Source organism: Pristis pectinata, chromosome 1, assembly GCF_009764475.1.
Source record: "Pristis pectinata isolate sPriPec2 chromosome 1, sPriPec2.1.pri, whole genome shotgun sequence".
NCBI classification, from domain to species: Eukaryota; Metazoa; Chordata; class Chondrichthyes; order Rhinopristiformes; family Pristidae; genus Pristis; species Pristis pectinata.
In genome coordinates, this window is record NC_067405.1 from 142,461,296 (window position 1) to 142,487,533 (window position 26,238).

The 26,238-nt window shown below is 45.6% G+C and overlaps 1 protein-coding gene across 2 annotated transcripts in view; it reads right to left on the reverse strand.

Annotated features, from left to right (window-relative positions):
- gtf2a1 (general transcription factor IIA, 1) overlaps positions 1–7,928 on the reverse strand; it is a 44,297-nt gene extending 36,369 nt beyond the window's left edge. Inside the window, exon 1 of one of the 2 annotated variants that reach the window (XM_052011063.1) lies at positions 7,698–7,928. In XM_052011063.1, the coding sequence (XP_051867023.1) occupies positions 7,698–7,727 (30 nt within the window). In that variant the 5' untranslated portion in view covers positions 7,728–7,928. The remainder of the gene's footprint in view (positions 1–7,697) is intronic. The other variant, XM_052011054.1, reaches the window with a different exon arrangement.
- Positions 7,929–26,238: the final 18,310 nt, after the last annotated feature.

The window sequence follows — 26,238 nt, forward strand, 5'->3', positions numbered from 1 at the left end:
TCTTTTGGATGATAAGTTGTATTGACTTCCAGATTTAATTAAATAAATTCAAACCAATCTTTCTGGATCAATGGTCCAGAGCTCTGGCTAGCTTAACCACTCCACCACAAGTAATATTTACTGATGTTAGTGGTCTAATAAACAGATATGAGAACATGAGCACAGTGGCATCCTGATGAATGCATTATTCCAAGCCCCTCAAATGCTTTATTAACTCAAGTCCAGGCCACAACTCTTCATATAAATTACCTTGCAGGTGCACCATTCCCTCTGGCAATGCAATCCCTCATATCTTCATCTGTCCAACTATCAACTATAAAACAACTATATCCATTAAGTATCAAGATCCACAAACCCACTGATAATGATGACATACTCAAATTCATCAGCAGTTTCAACACCCAAGAGTCCACCCTGCCAAAAACAAGGGGATCTCATTTGGGATAGCGAGGTGCACTTGAAAGAACTCCTCAACAGTCACTGTTGATGACTGAAGTTTCCTTGACTCAATCCCACAGCAAACCACCTGGTCCAGCCTTACTCCTACCCCAGGCCAACAAAACAATGATAAAAATCCATATTCCAACTAAAAAACAAGGCCTTGGGGAGCAAATAATATCCCCTCTGAACTTCTAGAAGACTCGGTGCATGTGCTCAATATATGTATCATTTTCTTCCTGGGCAACTCCTTGGAATCAAAATTGACTTACTTCCACTCTGGTTTGGTGGGTTCTTAGGTAAATGATGGGAACCGCAGACAATTCCACAGATGGAGCAGGAGGTGTCTCATGTGGTGGGTCAGTAGTTTTTGAGGTGGTTCACTCTTTCTGCCATTTACACAGGGTTCTGTGTATTCCTGACTCTTAAGTTCTCAATGCCACCCTGAATGCGCCTTCTCTACAATGATTCCTTGGAGTCAAGCAGGAATGTTGCATTTTTTTTCAAGGAAGCTTTGACTTGAAAAGCTTTATCCTTGAACTTTTTCCTCTGTCTGCCTGGTAATCTCTTCCCATGACAAAGCTTGGAATAATAGTCTGTTTAGGGTGTCTGGTGTCAGGCATGGGAATGACACGGCCTGCCCAACAGAACCATCTGCGTATAATAAGGACCTCAATGCTGAGGATGCTGGCCAGGGAGGTAACACTGATATTCATTCCTTTATCCTTTCAGTGGATTTGGAGGATTTTGCAGTGACACCTTTGGTGGTGTCTTTCCAATGCCCTGAATTGCCAATTATATGAAATCCAGGTCTCAGAATAATATAGGAGGGCAGGACCATTATCACCTCCCTTACGTTAAAGGTCTATGACAAGACCCTGGTACACAGAAACTGATTCCCAGCTAATACTCAGCAAAGGCAGGCATCAATCATGAAATTCACCATGACGTTCAAAATGACAGCATAGCCTTTGGTTGTCTGAGGAAAAATGTGTTTGAAGATCAGGACCTCAAACCAGCACATGGTCTGTTGGTAGCCTCCCCTCTGAGACATGGATTAACTACAACAGACTCATTATAGCACTGGAAAGATGCTGTCTGCACAAAATTCTCTAAATCGACGGGCTGGATTGGTGAACCAATGTCAACCTTCTCTGATGGGAGATGTCCCCAGCATTGAAGATCTAATTACACCCAGCCAGCTCCACTGGGAAGGCCACATGCCCAAAACCAGACTGCTGATACAAGTACTTTACTCTGAGCTTCATCACAGCAAAAATTAACAGAAGGACAGAGAAAACAATTCAAAGGTGTTCTCAAAGCCTCTTTGAGAAAGTGTGACAACCCCACAGAACTGGGAATCCCTAGCTCAAAATAAAGAAAAACATTCAGGATGGAATAAACAATCTCAAGTCTATTCATCGGGAACACACAGAAACCCAATATAAATGGTGGAAGGAATACACCACCTCCCAAATTACCACCAGCCCACTACAGCAATTAACTCCTGCCCCACCTGTGGCAAAATCTGCCAAAGTTGGCATCAGGCACCTCAGAACCAGAGTGGAAGCAAGTCATCCTCAATCCCAAGAGATTGCCTAGGAGTGGTATATACAGTATAAGCATAACCTTCTACTCTTATATTCTCTGCCTCAACTGAAAAAGGAAAGAATCAATAACCGCCCTGCTACCTTTAGGACCTGTGGACATACACTCCAACATGCTTTCATTCCTCCACATGACTCAAAAACCTGCAAATTTACTGCACATTCCCTTGTATTGCCACCACTCCACAAATGCATTACCTCACGTTTTTCTGGATTAAACTCCTTTTGATATTTTTCTGCCCAATTGACCAGACTATCTACATCTTTCTACAATCTAAAGCTTTTCTCCTCATTACGAACCACACAACCAATTTTTGTCCCATCTGCAAACTCCTTTTACCCTGCTCCTACATTGAGGTCCAATCATTAATATATTACTAAAAACAAGGAACCAAGTACTCAGGAACTACTATGTATGTACAGTGGCATGCAAAGGTTTGGCCACCCCTGGTCAAAATTTCTGTTACTGTGAATAGCTAAGCGAGTAAAAGATGACCTGATTTCCAAAAGGCATAAAGTTAAAGATAACACATTTCTTTAATATCTTAAGCCAGATTACTTTTTTATTTCCATCTTTTACAGTTTCAAAATAACAAAAAAGGAAAAGGGTCCGAAGCAGAAGTTTGGGCACCCTGCATGGTCGGTACTTAGTAATACCCTCTTTGGCAAGTATCACAGCTTCTAAACGCTTTCTGTAGCCAGCTAAGAGTCCTTCAGTTCTTGTTTGGGGGATTTTAACCCATTCTTCCTTGCAAAAGGCTTCTAGTTCTGTGAGATTCTTGGGCCGTCTTGCATGCACTGCTCTTTTGAGATCTATCCACAGATTGTCAATGATTTTTAGGTCGTGGGATTGTGAGGGCCATGGCAAAACCTTCAGCTTGTGCCTCTTCAGGTAGACCATTGTGGATTTTGAGGTGTGTTTAGGATCGTTATCCTGTTGTAGAAGCCATCCTCTTTTCACCTTCAGCTTTTTTACAGACAGTGTGATGTTTGCTTCCAGAATTTGCTGGTATTTAATTGAATTCATTCTTCCCTCTACCAGTGAAATGTTCCCTGTGCCACTGGCTGCAACACAAACTCAAAGCATGATCGATCCACCCCTCTCCAAACTTTCCTGCGTCCTCACCACAAAATTCAGCGTCAGAAGTTTGCAAAGGAACATCTAAACAAACCTGATGCATTTTGGAAACAAGTCCTGTGGACTGATGAAGTTAAAATAGAACTTTTTGGCCGTAATGTGCAAAGGTATGTTTGGAGGAAAAAGGGTGCAGAATTTCATGAAAAGAACACCTCTCCGACTGTTAAGCACGGGGGGGTGGATCGATCATGCTTTGGGCTTGTTTTGCAGCCACTGGCACGGGGAACATTTCACTGGTAGAGGGAAGAATGAATTCAATTAAATACCAGCAAATTCTGGAAGCAAACATCACACCGTCTGTAAAAAAAAGCTGAAGATGAAAAGAGGATGGCTTCTACAACAGGATAACGATCCTAAACACACCTCAAAATCCACAATGAACTACCTCAAGAGGCACAAACTGAAGGTTTTTCCTTGGCCCTCACAGTCCCCCGACCTAAACATCATCGAAAATCTGTGGATAGACCTCAAAAGAGCAGTGCATGCAAGACGGCCCAAGAATCTCACAGAACTAGAAGCCTATTGCAAGGAAGAATGGGTGAAAATCCCTCAAACAAGAATTGAAAGACTCTTAGCTGGCTATGGAAAGTGTTTACAAGCTGTGATACTTGCCAAAGGGGGTGTTACTAAGTACTGACCATGCAGGGTGCCCAAACTTTTGCTTCCGGCCCTTTTCCTTTTTTGTTATTTTGAAACTGTAAAAGATGGAAATAAAAAAGTAATCTTGCCTAAAATATTAAAGAAACATGTCATCTTTAACTTTATGCCTTTTGGAAATCAGGTCATCTTTTATTCACTTAGCTATTCACAGTAACAGGAATTTTGACCAGGGGTGCCCAAACTTTTGCATGCCACTGTATGTCCCGTACTTGTCTTTGTGTCTTGCCCCCACCAACCAATCTTATCCAATGCTCAATGGTCAATATGGAGTCAGTAGCTTTATGTGCAAGGAGCATTATATATATACTTTAATTCATTTTTGGGGTCACTATTACATACACAAAGGAGAGTCTAAAAAACTAACAATAGCTTCAAGGCGTTTAACAAGTTTCAATTAATATATTAAACAAAAAATACGAAGGCTGTGCAGTGTGGATTCACTAGACTAATTTCCTGCTTAAAGGAGTTGCCTTGAGGAGAACTCAATTTGTTCAGTCTAGATTAATTGGAGTTCAGGAAAAAAAATGAGACAACCTCTTTGAAACCTACAAAAAGTCTGAGAGGGATTGATCAAGTAGTCACTGAGAGGCTGCCTTCTCTGGTTATAGGTTCTGGGACTAGATAGAGTGAGTTTGAAATAAGGAATCATTTATTTAAGACTGAGAAGATTCTTATTTTCAAGTGGGGGTTGGGAATCTTTAGAAATATCCACTATGGAGTAAGGTGGATGACCAGTCATTGAAAATACCTGGGGCTAACATTAATTTTTTTTTGAACAGCAAGTAAGTCTAGGAGGCACATGGGCTTAAAAGGTTGAGGTTCAACCATGACAAGTTTGCACCATGAGGCTTATTCTTGCTTCTATTTCTTACATTCTTGTGTACCACAAAAAAGATTAGCAAAAATGACAGGATACAGAATTAGAGGTAGAAAGAAAATAATTAAAAATTAGGAGAAATAATTGCTTTGCTCTAATTGATGGGATTTGATGTTATGTCCCCAAGTATGCCCTAGCTACTCAATATTTGAACTGTAGATTAAATATTCTACCTAAGCAATATAGTATTATATATCCAAGATTACATCAAACTACAACAAGGGAGTGAGATATTCAATGTGGGAAGTGCAAGGTCCTCAATTATTATGGACTCAAGCACTGGAATATTTAATGGCAACAAACTCATAATTGTGGAGGCACAAAGTGATTTGACTGTCCACATACAAAAACACACAACTATTTTACAACTTATCTCTCTGGCACTGGAATTCAGGAGTGACGGAATCTAAGGTCAGATCCCACCTGGAGGACCACACTCACTTTCCTTGACCAAACTTCAAAAAAAGGTACATTTCTCTTGGAAGGAAAAATACACTAGACTGTCAGGTTAAATTCCAAGAACAAGTCGCATAAATTTGCCTGGAATTTAGACTGTTAAGCAATGGGCTAATTAAAGTTTTTAAAATAATTGACAAATTCACTGGAGATGTAGGAAAGATATTTCACATCACATCCCCAATCAGTGCAAATGCTTTATTCCCCTCTTTTACATCCTAACCAATTTTCTAACTGCATCAAAAGGCTTTCCAATTCAAACCTTTGTTAAAAACCCCATGTGGAATGGAAATAAAATAAGTGCACTATATTTTGGCATTCAGTGAGATCATGGTTGAGCCATGATTTGTGGTGAAATAAGGAAGCGCTTCATTGTTATAGAGGTGAAATCTGGAATCATATCAAAGACTGAATGTTGAATCAATTTAAAACTCCATTGAATTTGATAAATGTTTATTAAGGAAGGACATCCAGGAATATGGAATAGAAGTAGAGATAAAGGATAGAGCATAATGATCTAATTAAATGGTGGAACAAACCAAGGAACTTAGTGAGACACTTCTCGTTTCTTCAGTGTTTGGAACACACACACACAGCTTTCTCTATGCATGCTGCCTGATCTGTTCAATATTACCAGAATTCTGTTTTAATTGCAAAACAACTTTATGTTCTCAATGTGCCAAGAATTTCAAGCACCATGAAGATGATGTTTCATAATATGAGCAAATGACAGCACAAGTTTAACCATTGGGGCCAAGTGACATCAATAACCAGCTGCAAAGGTGTTAATGAAAATGACAACACATGCAACAACTATATTTCAGTGTTCCACAGACATTTGTGCGAATAAGATCCCGATTTTCACCAGCAAGTGGAGCTCGACGATAGAATTCCTTAACTTCAAGTACCATGTAAGTCATAGTAAAGATGTGGGACACTCGGCCCACTGAGGTTATGCTAGCTCTTTGAAAAAAGCTGCTCTCCTGTCTTTTACTCTGGTGGCAAAATCCCTCTTCCCACTTGAATTATACAATTTGCAAGGATTAATCTGAAATAATCACAAATTAGACAAAAAATATTTGATGTTTAGGTTAACGTACTTTTTTAAAAAAAAGATTTACTCTGGGAAAGAAGTGTTTGCAATTTTTGCAGTGTATTTTCACACACTGAACACTAGAGTGTGGCAACCCTGCGGGACAACCGAAATAAAGCTGGCCATCAAGGGAGGAGATCCGCAAAATAAAAAGGGTCCCCAGTCTTAAATCGCGCCGGTAAAGCGGGGACAAGCTGATGAGAAGGGGCTCGGCGGCCCGGGTGCCTGCCTTTATAAGCGGCCGCTCTCCCCGTGACGTAGGGCCGGAGGCACAGCCCAGCCGGGCGGCGGCGGCTATAACAGAGGCGGCGGTGCGGCGCAGGAGCCAGGCCTCCCGCCGCCCTCGGAGGCGGCAGGCAGCGGCGTTGAAGGAGAGGGCGCCGGCCTCGGAGGAGTTGGGACTGAGGAGCAGGAAAGCCCCGGCATTTTCTTCCGTGGATCTCTTCATTTCCACCACCCCACCTCCTCCCCGCTCCCCAATGCACCGTGCAACCAGCTACAAACAAAATGGCTCACCCTGAGCCTCCATCGCCTGCCTGTATTCCTCCTGTGAGCTCTCAGGAATAGTGTCTGTTGGTGTTTGGGCTTCATTCCGTTTTTATATCATATATATTTTCCTCTAAGTAATAATGTGCAAACCTAAAACATGCTTAAAACAAAAAATCCAAGATTTTCTTGGCTTATTCCCCATCAAGATTCTGCTCCCCTCCCCCAGGGAAAAAACAATTTCCTGGTTAAACCACCTCTGAACAACCTTTCATCCGAAAAAAAGCACCGCATAAGAATGTATTTAAACAAGACTCCCAACTTTTGTTTTGCTGAATCGCCTTACGATAGGCAAGTACATTTTTTAAAGAAATAATAAAAGGGGGAAATGATTAAGCAAGTGGGTGAAGGGGCTTTTCCTTGCTCCAATCACTAAATTTCAACTTATGTTGATTTCTAAATTATTCCCTCCAACCCAAGGAAAAAAAGGGACACATACACAGAGGAGAAATTATTTGCTTTTGCTCTTTTTGCTCTGAAGCCCGACTCCAGCCACACAAACCCCATGCACTTTTTGCTGCAGACCACCTTATTTTTGGTGCTTACTCCAGTTAACTTTGTTTTTTTTGAGGTGGGGGGGAAGAAAGTTATTAAAAATTATAAATTATTTTCTAGTCATATTTTAAAACCACAAAGTTGCAGGGGATTTCCTCGGGTGGTGATTTTCTTTTGCAACAAACAAACGACGCATTTTCTTTAAAATAAATGCAAATAAATTGTCTTTTTTTATAAAACACCCTGGTTGCGAGGGAAACAAAAGGCGAAATTTGATTATTTGCACCCTTTTCTTAAAAAAAAGATATAAAATGGTTCCCATCTTAAAGTCTCTTTTATTTCGGAGGATAAAAAAACAACCACACTCACACACAAAAAAAATCTTACCACCGGGTTTGAGTTGGCCGAACTCGCCATGTGGATACGGATGAGAATTTAAATGAAATATCCAGGTGAGGTGGGGCTTTTTTTTGGGGAAAAAAGGGTAATTGATAAGAAAAAAATAAACAGGATTAGGCAGCTGCCTGGAGCGGGCTTCAGAAAGCCGTCCGTCCTCTTCCAGCGAGCGCTTATATACTGCCGAATGGAGCTTCAATTGCCGCTATAGGGAGGGTCGCGCAAATGAGGCGTTGCGTCAGCGATTCCCTCCTCCCCGCCACCCACACCACTATCGCGAGAAGGGACACCCCCCCCCTCTCTCTCTCTCCCCCCCTCCGGTTCCGAGAGACATCCGGGCGCCGCGGCCGCGCCGGGCTCGCTGGGAGTTGTAGTCCCTGCGCGTCGGGCTCACCCGCGCATGCGTCGCCGCTGCCGGTTCGATGCTCGGCCGGTTGAATGGGACGCGGTGGCAATTTGCAGCGGGGTTTTCCGTCGGGCTCGTCCCCCGAGCACTTTGCAGCAAGTGAAGCGCTGCTGGTCATTGTATCTTGACTGCAAGCAAACGCGTAATCTTAAAAATTAAAATAATCATCTAGGCGCAAGAGGCTGCAGATGCTGGGACCTGGAGCAACAAACAATCTGCTGGAGGAACTCAGCGGGTCGAGCAGCCTCTGTGGGGGGAGAGGAATCGTCGACGTTTCAGTTCCAAACCCTGCATCGGGACTGAGAGTGGAGAGGCGAGATGGCCAGCTTAGGGAGGAATAACAATAATTCTGATTTTGAATAATTGCCAGGCAATTAGTGCAAAGCTAGGTCCTACACAGAACAAAGGTGCAGGAGGCACTCAGTGGGTGAGGCAGCATCAGTGAAAGGTCTCAACCAGAAGTGTCAACTTTCCATTTCCTCCTACAGATGCTGACTGACCTGTTGAGTTCCTCCAGCAGCTCGTGTGTCGCTCCAGATTCCAGCAGCTGCGGTCTCTTGCGTCTCGATAATGTGGTCACGACCAAATAATGGTGTACAAATTCAATCAGGCAAATGGTGCATTTTAAGAGTGCCACGTCATCTACAGTGGAAAATCTACTGCACATGGCAACTAACATTGTGCATCACATTCTGTAAGCTTCCTTTGGGTATTTCCATGCACCAAGCACTCTCGGTGATGTGAGTCTACATTGGACTCAGCCCAATACATCATGGGTACATCCCTCCCCACCATCGGTAGTATCTACGGGAGGTGCTAACTCAACAAGGCAACATTTATCATCAAAGATCCCCACCATCTGGGCCATGCCATCTTCTCGCAGCTACCATCGGGCAGGAGGTACAAAAGCCTGAAGTCCCACACCTCCAGGTTCAGGAACAGTGACTTCCCTTCAGCCATTCAGTTCTTGAACCAACCGGCAAAACCTTAATCACTACCTGAGTATAGCAACACTGTGACCACTTTGACCACCTTGCACTAAAATAGACTTTTTTTTTGTTCTAATTGTGTTCTTTCTTGTAAAAATTGTGTATCATTTATGTTTAATTTATGTTTTTCTGGTGAATGCTGCTTATCTGATGCTATGTGCCTGTGATGCTGCTGCAAGTAAGTTTTTCATTGCACCTGTGCATATGTGTACTTGTACATATAACAATAAACTCAACTTTGATTTTGACTTTGACTGAACTTAACTGTCAGTTGGAGGCTCCCCGTGAATAAATTGTAATTAACACTCAGTGCAGAAGGTCGTGGCTGATCCGCCAACCTCGGCCACATTCCTGCCTGATTCCCACGCTGTTCCGATCCCTCAAACACAAACCTATTTGTCTCATCCTATACCAGCTCTCTAGGGTCAAGACTTCCAAAGATCTGCAGTCTTCAGACTGAAGAAATTTCTCCTCATTTCTAGTCGTCCACTGCTGGCTCCTTATTCTCAACATCCCAGCAAGAGGTTAAGAGCTTCTCAAATTCTAACCTGTTAGTGCCTTTCAGGATCTTCAGTATCTAAATCGCCTGTCCAATAAACCATTAAATGCATTAAAATTAGCATAAAGGAGACACAAGAGACCCCTCCCTCTTATTTCTATATACTGGCCATCTTCCCTCCACTCTCAGTCCTGATGCAGGGTCTCGACCTGAAATGGCGACCATCCCTTTAGCTCTACAGATGCTGCTTGACCCACTAAGGTCCTCCAGAGCTTTATCTGTGCTATTTAAATAGAATTCCATTATATACAAAGAATTTCATTTTTCTGTTGCCTTACAGAATCTTGTGATATCCCAAAGCCCTTCACATTCAATTACTTGATACCCAGTCAGTGTTATAGGAATATAGCAGCCAATTTTCACACAGTAAGCTCCCACAAACAGCTGAATAATAACTGGATCATTGCTTGTTAGTGTTTGAGGGATAAATCTTGCGCCAGACATTGGGAAGAATTTGCCCCATTCTCTTTTTGAAATAACACCATGGGATCCTGTGCCGAGGGTGGAGGCAGGGCCTCTGCTTAAATGAAAAACATTGTGAAGGGTGCTCCTTTGAATAGAGGCTGGTGAGGTGGAAGGTGAGGGCCGGGGAACTGTGCCTTGCTCTTTCCAGGAGGAGAGCAGGTGAGAGCAGAGGTGCGGGAAATCCAGCTGGCCCTATTTGACCAGGCCTCACACTATCACAGACATCCCTTTCATCGCATCCATCCCTCCCCCTGCTCCCATCTCTGCAACACAATCTCTAATTGCTCCTTGGCAACTGAGTGGCTGTGTCGGCCATTTCAGATTCAACTGAGTGGCTGTGTCGGCCATTTCAGATTCAATCACATTGATGGATCAGGAATCACACATGGGCCAGACTGGGTAAGGACAGCAGATTTCTCCCCTGAAGAATATTAATAAACCACATGGGATTATACAACAACCCGGTAGTTTTCACGGCAGTCATTGCTAAGACTAGTTGTTGCTACTTTTTCAAATTCCAAATTATCCCCCAAATTTAAATTCCACTGTTGCTGTGGTGGGATTTGAATTGTGGTCTCTGAATTGCTCATCCAGGCCTCTGGATTACGACTCAGGCTACTACTACTGCACTGTGTGTGGCACTCATCAGCCTCCAAGTTCAATGGAACAGTCTCCAAAATGTCCAACACTAGCTCAGGTTGGCCTGGACGAGTTGGGCTGAAGGGCCTGTTTCCGAGCTCTATGACTCCGTGACACTCACAGTGTGAAGATGTCACCTCTTCCCCTTCCCTCCCCTTTCAGCATTCCAAAGGGACCCTTTCTTCTGTGACTCCCTGACTCACTCCTTCCTCTCCAACACCAACTCCCCCTTCTCACAGCACCTTCCTAAGCAACCACCCGCCATTTTCCGTCTCCCCTCCATCAGGTGAAGCAATGATTCACTTACACTTCTTCTAGGCTTTGGTACCACGTTATATGGCCTTATCCTGTCAGCAAAATACCCCATAAAATCCACTCAGATTAACTATGGCAACATGCGTAGCCTCTGAATATCATTTAATTTAGCTCCCATCTTCTTTTACGCACTGGAATGCCTATAGTCAGCATTAAACTATCTTATAGCTCTCAGATTTATAAGTGTGGGACATCCATTGATCCTGCAGCAGACCAGTCACCATGTCCCTCCTCAGATCAGTATCCACGCCCTTAAGTCCTTTAGGATCATGAGGAAGAGTGAACCATCCAGTTCCAAACCTCAGTCGGACACGACCAGACAGATTTAGATAATTAATCAAAATCCTTGTAATCTTCCTTGTGGCTTCACACAGATTTGAATACAGTCTATGCTTCTTGATGAACACAAGAGATGAGTACCTCACAGCCCTTTGGAGAGATGACCCACGTTGCAAAGCTTGCATCCACTTCAGACTAGCTCATGAGGCCTTACATGGTGGAATAGTCTAAAGCAGTTCAATCTTGCAGTCAGAAAGATAGAAGGCCTTGACAAGGAAAAAAAAGTATCATTAGCATTTATCCTACATTTCTGTTGGAGATAAAACCAGCAGTGATTAATTTTAAAACATAATTTGCATTTACGGAATTTCTCACAAAGACACCAGGTGACATTTCAAGGAATAATTTTCAATAGTATGTCAATGGGGGTGAGGATTAATCCCATCATCACCTTCATTACCTATCAGATTCCAGCACGGGTTGTCCCGATGAAGGGTTTCAACCTGAAACGTTGACAATTTCTTTCCGCCCACAGATGCTGCTTGACCCGCTGAGTTCCTCCAGCAGAGTGTTTGTTGCTCCAGATTCCAGCATCTGCAGTGTCTGGTGTCTCCAGCACAGGTAGCCCTCATGTCCCCGCTTATCACCCTCCAGCCTCTGCCTCCACCTTCATCCTCCCCTCCCCACAGCTGGCTCCATCTGCTCTTTGATTCCTGGTGTGGTTCCACCCATCACCCAGCTGGCTCTGTCTCCCAGCTCCACCCGTACCCCTCCCTCCACCTGCTGCAAGTCAAGTCGGCGCTGGAAGCGTGGCGACACTTGCGGGCTGTCCCCAGAACTACGCAAAAGATGCATTTCACTGTGTGTCTCGATGTACGTGACTAATAAAGATACCTTATCTTATCTTATTGTCATCTGCACAAGTACGGTGAGCTACAGGTACTATGAAAAAGATAAGATAAAAAAAGATACCGCTTGCGGCAGCATCATTTTAAGATAAGCGATATCTTTATTAGTCACACGTACATCGAAACACACAGTGAAATGCATCTTTTGCGTAGAGTGTTCTGGGGGCAGCCCGCAAGTGTCGCCGCGCTTCCGGCCTCAACATAGCATGCCCACAACCTCCTAACCTGTACGTCTTTGGGATGTGGGAGGAAACCGGAGCACCCGGAGGAAACCCACGCAGACACGGAGAGAACGTACAAAGTCCTTACAGACAGCGGCCAGAATTGAACCCGGGTCGCTGGCGCTGGAATAGTGTTACACTAATCGTTACACTACCGTGCCTGCCCACAGACTGCACATAGAACATAAATTATACATAAATTGTAAAAGACTGCCCATCACCTCTCACCCCTCCTCGGCCCACCTGTCACCTACTGGCCCCTATCTCACCACTCCCCCTCTCCTCTTTATACCAGCTACCTTCCCCCTCCACTCTCAGTCCTGGTGCAGTATGTCTACCCGAAATGTCGACAGTTCCTTTCCTCCCACAGATGCTCCTTGACACTCTCTCCTCCAGCAATTTGTTTTTTCTCTCGCTCCAGATGCCAACATCTGCAGTCTTCTGTCCAACTCGTCACAGACCTCTGGTGTTCTTCCACCTTTTTCCAGACAGAGGTGAGTTCCCAGGCACTCAGTGACTTACAATAATGTCACACCTTTAACAAAATAAAAAGTCCTAAGATGCCCTACAGCAGCATTAGCAAACAATATTAGATGCACAACTACAAGAGAAAGTTGAAAATCGAAAGTCGAGTTTATTGTCATGTGCACAAGTCCATGTGTGCACAGGTGCAATGAAAAACTTACTTGCAGCAGCATCACAGGCACATAGCATCAGATAAGCAGCATTCACAAGAAAAACATAAATTCAACACAATTTTTACAAGAAAGCACACAACTAGAACAAAAAAAAGTCCATTTTAGTGCAAAGTGATCATAGTGTTGCTAAACTGCAGTGATTAGGGTTGTACCGGTTTGTTCAAGAACCAAATGGTTAAAGGGAAGTCGCTGTTCCTGAACCTGGTAGTGTGGGACTTCAGGCTTCTGTACCTCCTGCCTGATGGTAGCTGCGAGAAGATGGCACAGCGTGGATGGTGGGGATCTTTGATGATAGATGTTGACTTCTTGAGGCAGTGACTCCTGTAGATACCACTGACAGTGGGGAGGGATGTGCCCGTGATGTATTGGGCTGAGTCCACTACTCTCTCTGCAGCTTCTTACATTCCTGCACATTCGAATTGCCGTACCAGACCGTGATGCAACCCGTCAGGATACGTTCAACAGTACATTTGCAGAGGTTTGTTAGAGTGTTCAGTAACATGCCAAACCTCCTTAACCTTGTAAGAAAGTAAAGACACTTGTGTGCCTTCCTTATGATTGCATCTATGTGCTAGGACCGGGACAGGTCATCTGATATGTTATCGCCCAGGAATTTAAAGATAAGATATCTTTATTAGTCACATGTACATCGAAACACACAGTGAAATACATCTTTTGCGTAGAGTGTTCTGGGGGCAGCCCGTAAGTGTTGCCATGCTTCCGGCGCCAACATAGCATGCCCACAACTTCCTAACCCGCACGTCTTTGGGATGTGGGAGGACCCGGAGGAAACCCACACAGATGCGGGGAGGATGCCTGACTCTCTCCACCGCCGATCTCCCAATGTAGACTGGTGCATGTTCGCCCTCCTTCCCCTTCCTGGACAGGAGGGAGATGGGAGTTAACAAGCATTTTAAAGGAGGAAAGAGAAATATACAGGTTTAGGGCCCTGGCTGTTGAAGTCAGAATAGATTTGAGCCAGCCTGTGTAAATGAGGAAAAACAGCTCCTGGAAGTCTGAACTAAAATGGAACATAATTAGTAACATAATATTGGCAGTATTGGCTTATTATTGTCACATGTACCGAGATACAGTGGAAAACTTTTGTTTGTATGCCATCCAGACAGATCTTGTCATACATAAGTACATTGAGGCAGTAACAAGGATAACAGAATGCAGAATATAGTGTTGCAGCTACAGAGAAAGTGCAGTGCAGGCAGACAAATGAAATGGATCCTAAACACTGCTGTTCATTTCACAAGTGTGACCTCGAGTTTTCCAGTTGCTCGTATGTTAATTCTTCAACCCCCTCCCACTTTGACCACTTTGAATGTTCAGTCCCTTATTTTGAGACTCCGATCCCTGATTCTTGACTCCCCAACTGGAGGAAACACCATCTCTGTGCTGACTCTTGACAGAGATCCCTCACCCTAACACCAACCCTCTCTTTCTTCTAAACTTCATCCCACCTTCCCTCAGCTGCCCCCTGCCCCCTGCCCCCTCCAGAGTTACTGATCATGACTTCAACAACATCCCTTAATAGCTGATATTTAGCCTGAACTCTTTGGTATAACCCCAATCTAGCAGAATAGGACTCAAGGAGTAAAGTATGTGAGCCAGACCAAAGTGGCAGTTGGCAGTGAGGCTAATCAGGGGAGATGTGGGGTCAAGTTATTTTTACACAGAGTAGTAGGTGCCTGAAATGCACTGCCAGAGGTGGTGGTGGAGGCAGATACAATAGAGGTGCTTAAGAGGCTCTTCGATAGGCACATGGATGTGCAGAGAATGGAGGGATGTGGGCATTGTGTAGGCAGAAGGGATTAGTTTAGTTGGGCATTTAATTAAGATAAGATTTCTTTATTCGTCACATGTACATGGAAACACACAGTGAAATGCATCTTTTGCGTCGAGTGTTCTGGGGGCAGCCCGCAAGTGTCGCCACACTTCTGGCACCATCGCAGCATGCCCACAACTTCCTAACCCGTACGTCTTTGGAATGTGGGAGGAAACCGGAGCACCCGGAGGAAACCCACGCAGACACGGGGAGAACATACAAACTCCTTACAGACAGTGGCCGGAATTGAACCTGGGTCGCCTGCGCTGTAATAGCGTTACGCTAACCGCTACGCTACCATGCCTGCCCAAAGTGACTAGTTTAATTAGTTCAACACAACATGGTGGGCGGCAGGGCCTGTTCCTGTGCTGTACTGTTCTATGTTCTATGTTCTTCCTCCTTTAATTTCTCTGCCATTTTCTTATTTCTCAATATCAATTCTCCTATCGCAGTCCATAAGAGACTCGTATTAACTCTTGCTAATTGTAGTGTATAGTTCATCTTTTGGAGTTTCTCATTAGAATGCACGTGTTCAATTCTCCCTTACCCGTGCCTTGGTGTGACATCTGCTGTCGCTATGAGAAGAGCAGTGAGTCTGGATGACAGTGGACCACAGAGCCAGGGCGAGGACAGACTCCGAAAGGGGGTCCTGAAAAGTGTTCGGAAGGGAAGAAGTGTCTGGTGGTGGGACAAGTAAAATCCTATGAACCCGCATGCTCAGGACTTGAGTGTTGCCGCAAAAGCAGATTTTCCAGATTATTCAAAAGTTTTTATTTTTGTGCCACTCCGACACACTGTTAATTCACTTATTTTAAAGAGATGCCACACCATAACATTCCAGTGAACCCTATAAGTTTAAAGGGAGTACAGACAACAGGACCAGATGAATTTAAAGGAAGACACAAGAGGTTGCAGATGCCGGAATCAGGAGCAAAAAACAAACTGCTGGAGGAACTCAGCGGGTCGGGCAGAATCTGTGGAGGGAACTGGACAGTCGACGTTTTGGGGCGAGACCCTTCATCTGGACTGAAGGAGTAGAGGGGAGAGGGCCGGTATAAAGAGGTGAGGGGGAGCGGTGGGGAAAGAGCCGGCAGGCGATAGGTGGATCAGGTGAGGAGGGGAGGGTGGAAATAAGGACAGAGGCTGGGAGGTGACGAGGGAGGCAACAGGGGGGCTGCAGATGGTGGAATCTGATAGGAGAGGAAGGTAGAATCGAGTGAGGGAGGTGGGGAGGGCAGATGGGAACAGTGGGGGGGAGGGGACCCAGTGGGAGGAGTGTGTGGGTGATGGGCAGATGAAATGGGTGGGGGTGAGGAGAGAAACCGGGTGACGGGGGCTGGGGTGGGTGTGGGAGGAACTGGGTGGATCAGGAGGAGAGAGAAGGGGGACAGAGGGGGAACGGGTTACCTGAAACTGGAGAATTCAATTTCCATGCCGTCGGGTTGTCGACTACCCTGGGGGTGTATGTGGTGCTGTTCCTCTTAAAGTGAAACAGGAACCAGGCTCCGGTGGGTGGGTGGGTATGTGGCAAACATCAGCCGGTGAGCCAGGTGCCAAAACCTTCCTCTGCTCTTCCTGGGGGCAGGGTGGGCCTAAGTTTACAGTCTCATCCTAAAGACAGTTCCTCCCACAGTACAGGACACCCTCGTCGTGCCCCAGAACGTCAGCCAAGAGGCTCTTTTTATACTCAAAGCTCTGGACTGGATCTTAGAAACCACAGTCTTCAGACACAGAGGGGAGAGTTTCAACCACAGAGCAGAGCTTTACAGACAATAAATCGTTAGGATTTAGAGTGCACTTACTGGTGTGATGGCAGATATAGATTTACTGCAAGTGTTCACAAGGGAATTAAAGTTAATAGAAATGGTAAAAAAAATACAGAAACTAAATCTTCAAAGGAGCTGAAGCAGACCAGGTGGCATGTGTAGTCTCCTTCAGCGCTGCATAATCCGATCGCTAAAGGCATTGGTGCTGTCTTTTAGATATATCAACAAGAGGGGATGAACGTACCTGGAATACACTGCTGGAGAGAGTGGTGAAAGCAGACACTCGCAACACTTAAGTGTCGAGACAAGCTCTCGAATTGGAATTGGAATTGGTTTATTATTGCCACTTGTACCGAGGTACAGTGAAAAACTTGCCTTGCATACCGATCGTACAGATCAATTCATTACATCAGTGCATTGAGGTAGGACAAGGTAAAACAATAACAGAATGCAGGGTAAAGTGTCACAGGTACAGAGAAAGTGCAGTGCAGGCAGACAATAAGGTGCAAGGTCACAACGAGGTAGATTGTGAGGTCAAGAGTCCATGGAGCAAGTGCTGGAAAATGGGATTAATACGGATAGGTGCCCGCTGGTCGGTATGGATATGGTGGGCCGAATGGCCTGTTTCCATGTTGTATCAGTCTGTGTTGCCAGGGGTGCCAACTGTACTGGAAGATAGTGCTGTAGTTATCACAACTGACAGTAAAACCAAACCTTTTTCTCCAACTACCAATAATTTTTTTATAAACAAATGAAAATTCATAGAGTCATACAGTAACAGGCCCTTCGGCCCAACTCATCCGTGCCAACCAAGACACCCATCTGCACTGATCCTATTTGCCTGCATTTGGCCCTTATGCTGCTAAACCTTTCCTATTCATGCATCTGTCCAAATGTAATTGCACCTGCCTCTACCACTTCCTCTGGCAGCTCGTTTCACATACCAATATGCCTTCCTGAGACATCAGCTCTTGTAGATGTCCTCGACGGTGGGGAGAGCTGTACCCGTGATGGAACTGGCTGAGTCCCGCCACTTTCTGCAGTCTCTTGCATTCCTGTGCATGGGGCATCCCACACCAGACCATGATGTAACCAGTCAGAATGCCTTCAACTATACATCTGTAGAAGTTTGTCAGAGTCCTCAATGACATGCCGAATCTCCTGCTTTTTCATTGTCCTATAGCGACTGAAGTGATGAAGTCTGGTCATCAAACTGCCAGTCCTTTAGAGAACCTCACAAAGTGTTCTGTGATGAACTGAGCCCATTATCTGTGGCCAACACCTCAGGAATGCCAGATCTGGTAAACCGTTCTCTGAGCTCTTGAATGGATTATCTCTAGAAAGCTTACCTCCCAGAAATTTGAAAGGTACCCACCCCAACTTCAGCCCAGGGTCTGTCTGGGACTTGATGAGAGTGAAGCGTTTCCTTTGGTTAGTTCCTTTCCAGAGGTCTACAAGCCTCACATTTCTGCACAAGGTGCCTGATCTCCCTGTTCACCTCTGGCCTGCAGACACTTGCTCTTGCTGTGTGGAGGCAAACATTCACTCTCAGATGTGAGGAGAGCTCCCTTCTAGGGCAGGCACGGTAGTGTAGCGGTTAGCGTAACGCTATTACAGTGCCAGAGACACGGGTTCAATTCCTGCCGCTGTCTGTGAGGAGTTTGTACGTTCTCCCCATGTGTCTGCGTGGGTTTCCTCCGGGTGCTCCGGTTTCCTCCCACATTCCAAAGACGTACGGGTTAGGAAGTTGTGGGCATGCCATGTTGGCGCCAGAAGCGTAGCGACACTTGCGGGCTGCCCCCAGAACACTCTATGCAAAAGATACATTTCACCGTGTGTTTCGATGCACATGTGACTAATAAATATCTTATCTTATTTTATCTTATCACCACCTTCAGAGAACATCTGCCAGCAGGCTTCAATGCAGGCTCACAGTACATGAACGCCACCTGACTTGTTGATTGGTGATCTGCTGTGGGAGGACATTGTACATCACTTCCCAAAGTCAAGATGAAATCCCACTCTGACCCCTCCTCTGTGGCCTCCTGAGGGGGTACGTTTGTGGAAAAGAATTCAAATTATTAGATGGTGCAAAGCCAGTCTGTTTAGGTTTCAGGGAGACCTTCGGTCATGAGAGGAGGCTACTCAGCGCAACGTGCCTGTGCTATCTCTTTGGGAGATCTCTCCAATTGGACCCTCTCTTCTACCTGTTCCTTGTAGCCCTCAGTATTTACTTTTCTCTAGTCTAGCCAGTTCCTGTTCCAAGGTTCCTACTGAATCAGCTTCCACTGAACTTTCAGTCCACACATTCCAGACTGTAATAACTTGCTGTGTATAGAAAATCTCCTCCCTCTGTCTCTGGTTATTTCTCTGCTCCTGTCAATGGGAAAAAAGTGCCTCCTAATCTGCCTTATCAAAATCTCTCTGAATTTTGTGCCCTTCCATTAAATTAAATTCCCTTTAATTCTTCCCCTAGTACGATAAAATAGACCCTTGACCTCACAATCTGCCTCGTTATGACCTTGCACCTTATTGTCTGCCTGCACTGCACTTTCTCTGGAACTATAACACTTTATTCTGCATTCTGTTATTGTTTTCCCTTGTACTACCTCAATGCACTGTTGTAATGAATTGATCTGTATGGATGGCATGCAAAACAAAGTTTTTCACTGTACCTCTGTACATGTGGCAATAATAAACCAATTTCCCAATTTACTCTAATGGCCCCAGCTTCTCCAGTCTGCCCATCACTGGGGTTCATCATCTATCCTAGTATATCTGGGGGTGGAGGATAACTTTCAAAAGGACCTTTTGTAAGACAGGACTTTCAGCATTGCTACATGACTGATGAGATTGCTTCAAAACCAATCTAAACTGTCAAATTATTTTAATTTCCCAGCTCTTATAAATGGAACTAGGAATAAGCCACATGATTCCTAGCACCACCTTCACCACTGTAAACTCAAATCCAATCTTCTATATCATCTATAGCTTCCATTCTAACCCCACATCTCTTAGTATCTAAATCTCTATTGATATCAACACAATCAGTGATCGAACATCCATACCCACGGGTTTGAGAGTTCCAAAGTGAAGAAATTGCTCCTGATCTCAGTCCCATATCCTCAGACTGTGACCCTAGTTCTAGCATGCCCTGTCAGAGGCAGCAGTCCCTTAGCCTCCACCCAGTCCTTCTTGTGAAGTCCGCTCTGTTTTACTGAGATCGCCTGCAACACCTCTATTTTCTCTCTGATGTGTTAGCCAAGAGCATTCAACAGAACCCAGTACATGACTGAGAAAATAAAAGGAAGAGGTCATCGCAAAACGTGATCCACTTGCCTATTCTCAAGGGAATCCAAGCCCAAATACTTCAGCGTCACTATCTCCTGGTTCCAGTACCTAATGTAAGAAGCATTTATACATAATTAATCACAGCTGAAGCTTTTGAGCAGGTTAAGTGTAGGCTCTGGGGATGTAACAATATTTAGGCTCCTATGTGTGACTTCAGCTCTTGGGCTTTCTAAAGCAATCCAAAATTAGAACCTACTCATGTCCGATGGTCACAACAAAGGGGTTCAGGGCAAAGTCACTTCCCCAACAAGCATTAGAACATGGAAATTCTTACCACAGTATGAAAAGTTGAGGGAAAGATGTGTAGACTGGGAAGAATGGAAGGGGAAATGTCTGCAGGCCCCTGGCGGACGTTTAATGTCGGAGGGTGGTATTGGTACAGGGGATTTGTCTTGCGGATGGTGAGTGCAATTCTTTTGCTCCTGTGCTTTGGCGGGTGAGTTGCCAATGGCTCGGAGCTCAGCCACAGAATGCAGGCAAACACAAGTGTCCTCTGCGTCCTGCAGCTCAGCAGTGCTGTCGGTTTACCACCTTAGTCAAGCTCATTGAAAACAGGCCATTCATGGGAAACAGGCCATTTGGCCCATCACGTCCACACTGACCAGTGGGGCGGTTAGCGTAACGCTTTACAGCGCCAGCGACCCGGGTTCAATTCTGGCCACTGTCTGTAAGGAGTTTGTACGTTCTCCTCGTGTCTATGTGGGTTTCCTCCGGGTGCTCCGGTTTCCTCCCACATTTCAAAGACATACGGGTTAGGAAGTCGTGGACATGCTATATTGGTGCCGGAAGCGTGGCGACACTTGCGGGCTGCCCCCAGAACACTCGACGCAGAAGATGCATTTCACTGTGTGTTTCGATGTACATGTGACTAATAAAGAAATCTCATCTCATCTTATCTCTTCCAACACTTGGCTGGTAGTCTTCTATGCTTAAGCAGTTCCTGTGTATTTAAGGCAGAGAGGTTGATAGGTTCTTGATTGGTGAGGGGGGGGGGTTAAAGGGTTACGGGGAGAAGGAGGGAGAATGGGTTTGAGAGAAAGAACAATCAGCCATGATTGACTGGCAGATCAAACTTGATGGGCCGAATGGTCTAATTCTGCTCCTATACCTTATAGTCTTATGATCGTCTAGACATTTCTTAAATAATGCCAGCAAACCTGCTCCCACCTCTCTGTCCGCGGTGTATCCCTGGTACTCACCACTCTCTGGATGAAGGTGGTCTCACTCAGATCCCCTCTAAATCTTTCACCCCTCTACCCCATATCTATGTCCTCTAGTTTCTATGTTCTTCAGTTGCAGGTCTGGAGGTAAAACTTTTTTTTACATTTATTGGTGAAATTCATTTTCAGAGTTTGCTCCTGAAAGCTTTGAAGAGTCAGGGGTGATGCTAAACACCATCCTGCAGTTGGCACAGGTACTGGAGAAACAAAGGACTGCAGATGCTGGAATCTAGATGAAAAAAAACAACAAGATGCTGGAGGAACTCAGCAGGCCAGGCAGCATCCGTGGAGTAAAACAGACAGTCAATATTTCAGGTCAGGACCCTTCTTCAGGACTCAGGTTGGCACAGATCTCCTGATGTGGAGTACAGGCATCTGGCTACAACACATTGGTCCAATGACATGTCTCTGACCGATTGGATCCAAAAGTGTCCCATCAGTGTCTGGTAGCACAGGGGTAAAGTACTGGACTAGCAGCTGGGTGTGGACCAATGGTTTAGAGACATGAGTTCGAATCCCACCAAGGTAGCTGGGGATTAATTGCAAGTAATTAAATAAACATGGAATTAAAAATAAACTAGTCTCAATAACCATGTAAAAAATATCCAGTCCATTGATGTCCTGAAGGGGAGGAAACTCTGTCTGCCCTAAATGGGACACCAGGGCCCACCAATGTCATTGACTGTTAACTGCCTCCTTGGCTCAGGGGCAAATAGGGATGGACAGTAAATGCTGGTATAACATTCCGTGAATAAATTTTAAAAAATACAATAATTACATTGCATTAGGAAAGAAAACACATTTTTCACAATCCTGAAATATTACAGCCAAGGGAGTGTGTTTGATTTGTTGAGATGTAGGAAGCGTTGCAGTAAAACTGTCCTCAGTGAGGTCGCTGTATTTGTGTTGTTATTTTAGAGATGACTTATTCTATAAATAAGTCATGTGGTCATAGGATACAATGACATCATCCTGTGTGTTATGATGTAGGCAGAACATTATAGGAAGGATGTGGAAGCTTTAGAGAGGGTGCAGAGGAGATTTACCAGGATGCTGCCTGGATTGGAGAGCATGTCTTATGAGGATAGGTTGAGCGAGCTAAGGCTTTTCTCTTTGGAGAGGAGGAGGATGAGAGGTGAATTGATAGAGGTGTACAAGATGATAAGAGGCATAGATCGAGTGGCCAGTCAGAGACTTTTTCCCAGGGCAACAATGGCTAACACGAGGGGACATAATTTTAAGGTGATTGGAGGAAGGTATAAGGGGGATGTCAGGGGTAAGTTTTTTACACAGAGAGTGGTGGGTGCGTGGAACGCACTGCCGGCAGAGGTTGTGGGGGCAGATACATTAGGGACATTTAAGAGACTCTTAGATAGACACATGAATGATGGAGAAATGGGGGGCTATGTGGGAGGGAAGGGTTAGATAGATCTTAGAGCAGGATAAAATGTCGGCACAACATTGTGGGCTGAAGGGCCTGTACTGTGCTGTAGTGTTCCATGTCATGAGTTAGAATAAACATCCTTGTTCAAGTGTCTTGTAAGTCCTAGAGAGAAAGTGAGAGATGCAGCAGGGAAACGGGCCCTTTGGCCCACTGAGTTCATGCTGAACATCACCACCTATATTTACACCACTCTTACCATAATCCCATTTTTTATTCTCCCCACACTCCCATCTACTCCCCCCAGATTCCACCACTCACCTACACACTGGGGGCAATTCACAATGGCCAATTAACCCACCCACCCGCGTGCCATTGGATTGTGGGAGGAAACCGGAGAACCTGGAGGAATCCCATGTAGTCACAGGGAGAACGTGCAAACTCCACACAGACAGCACCCAAGGGTGGGATTGAACCTAGGTCTCTGGCACTGAGAAGCAGTGGCTCTGCCACCTCTGTGCTGCCCTTAATGTAACTTAAACAGAACTTACCAGAATTCCAGTGGTATCCAAGGTCCATCTGAGGACACTGTACAGTAAGCTGCCACAAACAACAAGGTCAGGATACTGGAGAGAACTTCTTTATCCTTCTTCAAAGTAAGGTCACAGGAAATTTCACTGTCACCTGAGTGAACAGGCACAGCTTCGGTCAAACTCAGTGTTCTTGAGAGGGCACCGCTGACACAGTAGCACTCCTCAGGTCGGCAAGGTGACCTCAGCCTGGATTGGTGCGTTCAAGTCTCAGGAGTGGGATTTGAATTCACGACCTTCCTCACTCGGAGTTGGGGGAGTGGAAGGTTGGGGAGAGAGATGTGCTACTTGCTGAGCCACAGACAGTTCCCAATCTACACTCGGTCTCGTTCCAGTCCCCCTCCAGTTCCCCTATTTTTATCCCCTTTCACACCTACACCCGTCCAGCCCATCATCACCCATTCTCGCCCCCCCCACCCATTTCCATCCACCCTCATTTCACCTACCAGCTCCCCCCACCCTTCCCCTCCCCTCCCCTCCCCTCCCCTCCCCACCCCTTCCCTCCCCTCCCCTCCCCACCCCTTCCCTACTCCTCCCCTCCCGCCTCCCCACCCAACCCTCCCCCCCCTCCCCTCCCCACCCCTCACTCCCCACCCCCCTCCCCTATCTGGTTGTGGTTCCATCTGCCACACGATGAAAAACACGATGATGCTGGAGGAGCTCAGCAGGCCAGGCAGCACCCGTGGAGAAAAGCAGGCAGTCAACGTTTCGGGTCAGGACCCTTCTTCAGGACTGAAGATAGGAAAAGGGGAAGCCCAATATATAGGAGGGAAAAGCAGAGCAGTGATAGGTGGACAAAAGAGGGGAGGCGGGGTGGGCACAGGGTAGATGCAGGCAAGAGATATTGATGGGCAGGTGCGGGGGAGGAGGGGAGAGCAGATCCACCAGGGGATGGTCAAAGGTAAAGAGGGAAAAAGGGTAGAAAAAGAGAGAGGCTGGGAAAGGGAAGAGGGATGGTTGGGGGCGTGTTGGGGGGGGTGGTTGAGGGGAATTACTTGCCATACACCTCTCCCCTAATGGTTCCCATTCCCACTTCCTTTACTTATCAGAGTCCAGCTCTGGGAGCCCTTTGTGTTCCTGCTTATCTCCCTCCAGCAGCTCCCCCCACCTTGCTCCATCTGCTTGCCTCCACCTATCATCCACCTGCCTTTTCCTATCTTCAGTCACCCAACTCCACCCTCCCCCTTCCCTACCTGGCTCCATCCGCCCATCACCCTTTACCGCTCCTTGGTCCACCTATCTTATCGCCTCTGGCCTCACTCCCCCTCTCCTCTTTATACCGGCTCTCTCCCTCTCTACCCTCAGTCCTGACGCATGGTCTCAATCCAAACAGTCTGCAGTTCCTTTCCTCCCACAGATGCTGCTCGGCCCGCTGAGTTCACAGTTTATTGCAATCAAATACAGTTTTAGTCAGAAAAGAACTTGCTTCAAGATTTTGTTCTGACGTCTCCTGGCGCAAAGTAAAGATCAAGTGATAGCAGAGATGAAAGCACCCAGAAGATGTTCTGGGACTGGGTCACACAGCTCTCTCAAACCCTGGCATAACACCACACACAGCTGTCATTTTCTGTCAATGCCTGTTATGAGTCATTTATCCACAGTCAACAAGCAGATGGCAATTAGTGTCTGTGGGAGAGTGTGTTGGTAAACTACCACAGTGCTGTAACTGGGAGCTGATAAATAGGTGCAGCTCCCAAAATGACACACAGCATTGGCAAGAACATATGTAAGTCCCTGTAAAGCTGTACCATCAGAGGCACGGTCTTTCACATGAGTATCAACTCATGTTGATACAACGGTTGTTAAGAAGGCATATGGAGTGTTGGCCTTCATTAGTTGGGGTATTGAGTTCAAGAGCCGCGAGGTGATGTTACAGCTCTATAGAACTCTGGTTGGACCACACTTGGAGTATTGTGTTCAGTTCTGGTTGCCTCATTATAGGAAGGATGTGGAAGCATTGGAAAGGGTGCAGAGGAGATTTACCAGGATGTTGCCTGGATCGGAGAGCATGTCTTATGAGGATAGGTTGAGCGAGCTAGGGCTTTTCTCTTTGGGGAGGAGGAGGATGAGAGGTGACTTGATAGAGGTGTACAAGATGATAAGAGGCGTAGATCGAGTGGACAGTCAGAGACTTTTTCCCAGGGCGACAATGGCTAACACGAGGGGACATAATTTTAAGGTGATTGGAGGAAGGTATAAGGGGGATGTCAGGGGTAAGTTTTTTACACAGAGGGTGGTGGGTGCGTGGAACGCACTGCCGGCAGAGGTTGTGGGGGCAGATACATTAGGGACATATAAGAGACTCTTAGATAGACACATGAATGATAGTAAAATAGGGGGCTATGTGGGAGGGAAGGGTTAGATAGATCTTAGAGCAGGATAAAATGTCGGCAAAACAGTGTGGGCCGAAGGGCCTGTACTGTGCTGTAGTGTTCTATGTTCTATGTTCAAAGTTCTGACTGATTTTCAGGCTTGGTTAAAGCTTCCACGAGGTGTTGAAAGGTGAAGAGCAGGGAACAAGCCCTGGTTTGATGGCCAAAACTCCTTCCTCCCCATCTCCACACAAAGCAGATGAATCAGTATCCACCTCATTACTGTTTGTGAACATGATGGATGGGGAGAGGTTGTTTCCTCTTGATGGAGAGTCTAGAACTAAGGATCGCTCATCCATCAGAATTTTTTCTTTCAGAGGCTCATAGTCTTTGGAACTCTCTTCCTCAAATGGCTGCCAAAGCAAAGTCTTTGAATATTTTTAAGGCATAGGTAGGCAGGTTCTTGACGAACAAGAGGATGAAAGGTTATCGTGGGGAGAAAGGGAATCCAGAACTGAAGTTACAACCAGATCAGCATGAACTTTTTAAACTGCAGGACAGGTTCAAGGAGCTAAACTCAGGACCAACATGATTGGATG